Below are 6465 nucleotides of genomic sequence, written 5' to 3' on the forward strand. Positions count from 1 at the left end.
TCCCCCCTAAAATCTCCAATTGAGCTCATCAAGTTCTCTGGTCTGCCGAATGGAGTCTATAAAATGTAACTGGGGGAAATGCTACCATTTAGGCGTTGAAGCATGAAGCCTACTGCCCAATGTGGGCGTGGCCATCGGAATTGAAGTCGTGTGCTGGGGTTAAAGCTACGCCTCAATGGATATACCCCAAAAATTCAATTAGTCAAAGTCGAAAAGCTTTGCTCACAGTCCCCTAAGCGGCTTAGTTTTCCACAAATACACAAACACACACATACGAAAATTGTTATGAAAATGCTTTCACTAATTTTCAGAGCTCTTCTAATTACACTTGGAGTTTGGGGCTGGAGTTTTTCCAACGAGATGATGTTTCTTAGTCATTTGGCATCCACTAAGCGGTCACTAAGCGTCAATATTTCATGCCTAAGCCTATTACAGATTATTGTGCCAGCTTACACAGACGCAAATGACAAGTGGCGGGAAAATCTTAGGAAAATGGAAACTTGCGGGACATGGCAACAATGTGTGGAGTGTCAAGTCTTGATTGGAACGCTGATTTGGGCGGCTGATTTGCATAATGTTGGATAAATAGTTGGACAAGTACTCAGGGAATTCATTAAAGTTGTCAATTACGAAGTGCTGTTTTAATCAAGGAAATTAGGGAGAAAAATATATCAGAAGAGAAGCAGCGAGATATACATAAGAGAAAAACTTATGAATTTTTGTATATTCATAAATTTTCTTAGCTTAAAATATTTATTATAATTTATTTTAAAATATATTTATGATATTTAACTTAGGAAAAATATATAATAAAACTCTCAAGATTAAAAGTAAGCTCTAACAGTATTTTATTCCAAACGCCTGCACCATTTAATCTTCTCTAGAAATCAAGTTACATAATTCCCGACCTCATTAAAGCTCTTTAATTAAGCATTAATGAAAAGTGCAACCTTGTGGTAGACTGTCCCAAAAACCCCTGGCAAATATAGCCCCCTTTCCTGTCAGTTCAGACCCTGATTGTTAGTTTACCTGAGAGGCATTTACACTTTGCTGGCAAACATTTCATGAATTCATTTGTGCGACAGCCTGGAAAATGTGTTGCCAAAATGAAAAGTTGCCCAGCCAGACGATGCCAGTTAGGTGATAGAATAAAACGTGATTAGCAAGCAGATTTTCTGCTTTAAATGGATCATCCATCACAGTATCCAGTTTAGTTGTGAAGAGTCCAAGAAAGATGAAGCTTCAGTTGCTTTTGATCGGTTTACTTTGCGGTCTGTGCTGTGGTCAAAACGAAATAAGAATTCGTCCAAAAGATGGAAATGTTTTTGAGTGGCTGGGCTCGATTTTTTTACCACCAATAACTACGGAATCAAGTCCAGTAACAGATACAACTTCAACGACAACCAGGAGGACAACTACAAGTACAAGTACAACTGCAACTACAACTACAACTTCAACTACAACTTCAACTTCAACTACAACTACGACTTCAAGACCTCCTGAATTCGATTTGCCCTCAGAAAGGAATTGTGTTACATGTCGTTGTGGCTTGATTAACACCCTATATAAAATCGTTGGTGGTCAGGAGACCCGAGTTCATCAATATCCCTGGATGGCTGTGATTCTGATTAACGATCGCTTTTATTGCTCGGGATCACTGATCAATGATCTATATGTTATAACAGCAGCTCATTGTGTGGAGGGTGTTCCACCAGAACTTATTTCCCTGCGGTTTCTCGAACACAATCGTAGTCATACAAATGAGGATATCGTAATACAGAGAAATGTATCTAGGATAAAGGTCCATGAACTATTTAATCCCCGAAGTTTTGAAAACGATATTGCAGTTCTACGCCTAAATCAACCGGTTGATATGGAGAATCAACGACTAAGGCCCATTTGTTTGCCCATACTATCCTATAGTTTTGATCACGAATTGGCCATAGTCACTGGTTGGGGATCTCAAACAGAAGGAGGATTTTCCAGCGATACTTTAAGGGTGAGAGAGTAGTTGATAGTTAAAAATGATACAAATAAAATTTATAATATTTAGGAAGTGGAAGTGGTGGTACTATCCCAATCGGATTGCCGGAACTCGACTTCCTATAAGCCAGGTCACATTACGGATAATATGATGTGTGCTGGATATGTTTCGGAGGGTGGCAAGGACGCCTGCTTGGGCGACAGTGGAGGTCCACTTCAGACGACCTTCGATGAGCAGCCGGGGCAATATCAGCTGGCGGGGATTGTTTCCTGGGGCACCGGATGTGCCAGACCCCGATCCCCGGGAGTTTATACCAGGGTCAATCAATACCATCGCTGGCTGGGATCTAATACCCCAGGAGCCTGCTATTGTGTGCCCTATCTCGAGGAAGATTACTGATGATAGTATATTATAGTCAACTTCGTTAAATAAAATTTCATAATAATTTCATTTCATAATAACATAATATTTTATTACAGAAACATTATATTATAGCAGAAAAATATAAAAGTTATAATAACAGCAATCGTAAAATAAAGCAACAAATAAAGAAAATTTCCAAACCAGTTTAAAATATACTTACGTATTCACATACATAATAACTTAAAAAACTTACGTTTTTATTTGTTAATACATTGTGAATTATAGAATTAAATAAATAAAATTATATTTACCAGCTTCACATAAAAAAAACTAAACTTCCCATTCCCACATTAAAGTTATTTTTGTAAAGTGTACAAGTGTTCACATAATTGCAAGCCATCCAGCACATCGATCAAAAGTTTGCGCTAACTTTTTGGGTAGATTTTAGCAAATGTTGCATAAACTACTTGGAATTCGCTTTGCGAAGTGCACCCCCTGGGAAGCATCTCTATATCCATAACCACATCCGTAACTGTAGCCATTGGCAAATAAAAAAGCCATTCGGAACTGGGTTACAACACTTGAAGGTAAGCTACTTCAGTGCCTTACCTCCTTGGAGGAAAGTTTGCCAAGCAGATGGAACGAGGCCATATCTCATACATATAAATCCCAATTTGCTGGCGAAATATTTTGTGCAATTGTGATTGTTATGCATTTTGCATTTGTGCAATCATGAAATAACTCCCTACCTGCTCGCAAAAATGGAAAGAAAGCCCAAGGACACGCCAAACTCACAGGAGCAAGTTTCACTGCCATTTGTGGCTAGTTTTACATTCCGTGTACAGCTTATTTGGAAAGTTGTATTCCGAAAAAGCCTTTAGATAAGCGCAAAGTTTTTAGCAAATGTACAACAAATTATTTACCCGGAGAAACTGGTAAATTGAGTTTCGATTTGTTGGTAATCGAGAGTTAAGGCTTTCTCCCGCAGAAGAAAAGTTTTGAATATGAATAAAATTATGTGTTTAAGGTCATAAAAAAAAGTTTATTCTGAAATGAAATCAAAATTTTATTACTAAATCTTTTGATCGATGATATGGCCAATCAGTGATGATAATATTTGTAAATGGCTTTTTCAAAATTTCCACTTGTATAAACTTTTAAATTGGCATCTATTTATGAATCCTCTTTCCCTTTCCTATAATCACATAACCCACACTCAACACCTCATTTCCTTCGGCATTTTCCCACCAAAAGACAAATTGCCAAACCTTAAGGAGAGAGAAAGATCTTTTCGTGTTGGCCCCCATAAAGCATAAAGATACATATGTAAATAGTTTTACCATCGCTTTGCATCATTAAAAATCTTTACGACTCCATATTAAAGTCAGACAAAAAATGGGAAAAATAACAGAGAGGAGAGAGAAATACGAACAGTAAAGAAAACATTAATGTCTTGCCAATAAATTTGTCTCACCACCAGAAACTCGTAAAGATTTCCTACTCAAGCCCATAAAGCAGTCTCAAAAAAGTTTGTGAGTCTCAGAAGTTAAAGTACTGCCGACCTGCATGGATTTCCAGCTAAACGACAAATAACTTGGCATTTAATAACTCCGCATTCGGAGGGCCTTTCTCTCCCCCGAAACTCCACTGCCCCTTCCCCACACGATGGTCTTCATTATAATGCAGCAAAAGTCCCGACTTCATTCCCGGTTCCATAATTTAATACTGGCGCGCTTTGTCGCAAAGCGAATTTATGTGTTGAAACTAAAGCTCAGATTGCGGCCTTTGGCCAAAAGGTGTGTTGCTGCGTGTGAGTATGGATTATATTAAATGGGTGCGTGAGAGAAAAAAGTTGGTAAGTAAGGTAAAACTGGGAAAGGGATATATTATACAAAGAATTTGGGGTTCCCTTTATGTATTTTTATATATCCCAAGAATAGGTATTTATCTTAACAACAACATTAAAATATTTTGTGTAGGATTATCTGAATTAAAGTTTTCAGAAATTTGAAGTAAACGACAAAAATTACAATTAAAAGTAAAAAGTAATTAAATATAAGTAATAAGTAAGTAATAATAATAGATTATTGATTTTTCGAATTTTATTGAGCAACAATTTTCTTTTATTTCACGCTTTAAGATCTATGAATTTAATTGAAATATATAAGTATTATTGAATTTTTATATATTCTTGCTATGAAATACACAAAAATTATTATTATAAAATTTGTAAATAATGAAACTAAATAATTTTTGTGTATTCCATAATATTAATTACATTATTTACAAATTATAGGTGTACCTAACAAAATAATTGAAATGTTTTTATAGGAGATCGATAAAAACACGAAATAGTTAATGAGGAAAAAACTGTGTTTATGAACTAAATATAAATAAACTTACCACTTATCAATTCAAGGTTTAATATCATGTTGCCTTGTCAAGTTTGCAAGTTCAAATTTAATATATATATTTATATATATATTATTAGAACTTAAGAACTAATTTATGGATGTGCCACCCAAAACACACTATATCCACCCCCATATCAAATATCACTCCTGTTCAGATCATCGTTTAAACATCAAATTTAATAATCAGGCTGTCATGTTTATAATTGAGACTCTTGGAGGCAGAGGCAGAGGCAGCCTGGTCATCGAGTTTATTCTCCTACCCATCCGTTCATGCTTCTCGATGGGCAATCATGGCAAAAGCCACTGGAATGGAGGACAAGAAACATTTCTCAGAAGGCAAAACATGACACATCTCATTATGACGACTCCCAAAAGATCTCAACCGCAGAATCCCTCGGCTTCTCTCATTTCGTGTGCTGCTGTCAGAGCATTTTGTTTATGATTTTGTAGCTGTCATAAAGTTATTAAAAGTATGTGACATTTTTATGACATTATGACGTCTCGACTCAAGGTTCCCTCCTTTGCCAACCGAAAAATCTGTTTGGGGGTTTTGTGTTTTTTTGCGGGGAGAGGGAGGATGAGGAGTGGGGTAAATAAGAGGATACCGGCTTTTGTTTTCATCGCTTGAAAGTTCTGGGAGTGAGCCCCAAAGAGCTTCGCCCTGCCGTCCGCCTGTCCTGAAATATGATATCAAATAAAAAGCAAATTAAAGACGATAAAAATCGTGTCTCGGCTCACGCTGAGTTATATACAAAATTCTTATTTTTGCGCCTCTTGCAAATGCTGTTCGAGTTCCCAACCCAAATCCCCATTGGAATCAAGTATCGTTTAAGTTTCGCTTTAGGTTCTGGTTTCGTTTTCGGTTGCCTGTTGTTCATCTTGTTATTTGGTGGCTCATAAAACTTGTAAACATCCGACTGATTGTGCCCCTGTCTGGTTTTTTCCTTTATTTTCCGTCTTGTTTTTTTTTTCGCTTTTGCCTGTGAGTTCGTGTGGGTGCTGGCTTTCGGTTCGAATTGGTAAGATATTTCCAGATGATATTACACTTTTGATTGGCCTCGGTAATGGGGCACTGAGGGCGTGAGAGATCAAAGGGCGATAAGCGATTTAATTGCCCATATGTCCAGACTTATTGCCTTCGAACGAGACCAACAAAAGTTATTATAATGGAAGGTTTAGATATGCAGAATGGGAGATGCTCAAAAGAATGGGATTCGAGTTGAATAAACAAAAGATATGGCCGAGGTTAATGGTCAAGAAAATGTGAGACCTGTGGCACCAAAAAATACGTCTGAAGGTAAAATTAAAGAGATTTTGAAGCCATTTTGATTTTTAACACGTCTCTTGTATTTAAACAGGAGTTTGTTATTGTTTAAAAGCCTAGAAAAACACTCTTAAATTATTTGAAATATATTAGTTTTTAGACAAAAGACGTTTGGTATTTTATATTTCTTAAGTCCTTTAAAAAATACGTTAGACTTAGCAATAAATACATACTTACTCTTTGTTACCTTATGTTTAGTACCATATGTTCTACAAATAAACTTACTTTTAAAAATAATTAATTAACGTTTAATTGGTTTGAGGAAAGATGAGCAAGCGATTTTTCCTTTCAGCCTTGCAATCTTCCATTAGATGTATCTTAAAATTTATTTAGTTGCGATAGTGACTTATCACATAGTTAAACTAATTATTATAATGACA

At 36.3% G+C, this 6465-nt stretch overlaps 1 protein-coding gene across 1 annotated transcript; it reads left to right on the forward strand.

Moving 5' to 3' along the window:
* The first annotated feature begins 1234 nt into the window (after positions 1–1234).
* Positions 1235–2383, forward strand: LOC108039284 (trypsin-1). Its single transcript, XM_017116228.2, has 2 exons — positions 1235–1999; positions 2054–2383. The coding sequence occupies exons 1-2, from the start codon at positions 1235–1237 to the stop codon at positions 2381–2383; spliced, it is 1095 nt and encodes a 364-aa protein (XP_016971717.2).
* The last annotated feature ends 4082 nt before the right edge of the window (positions 2384–6465 follow it).

Source organism: Drosophila rhopaloa, unplaced genomic scaffold (genome assembly GCF_018152115.1).
Source record: "Drosophila rhopaloa isolate 14029-0021.01 unplaced genomic scaffold, ASM1815211v1 contig_115, whole genome shotgun sequence".
NCBI classification, from domain to species: domain Eukaryota; kingdom Metazoa; phylum Arthropoda; class Insecta; order Diptera; family Drosophilidae; genus Drosophila; species Drosophila rhopaloa.

Coding starts and splice junctions, on each gene's coding strand:
- LOC108039284 (XM_017116228.2), top strand. CDS start 1,235: ATGAAGCTTCAGTTGCTTTTGATCGGTTTACTTTGCGGTCTGTGCTGT. Junction 2,000..2,053: donor TTTCCAGCGATACTTTAAGG/GTGAGAGAGTAG, acceptor TATAATATTTAG/GAAGTGGAAGTGGTGGTACT.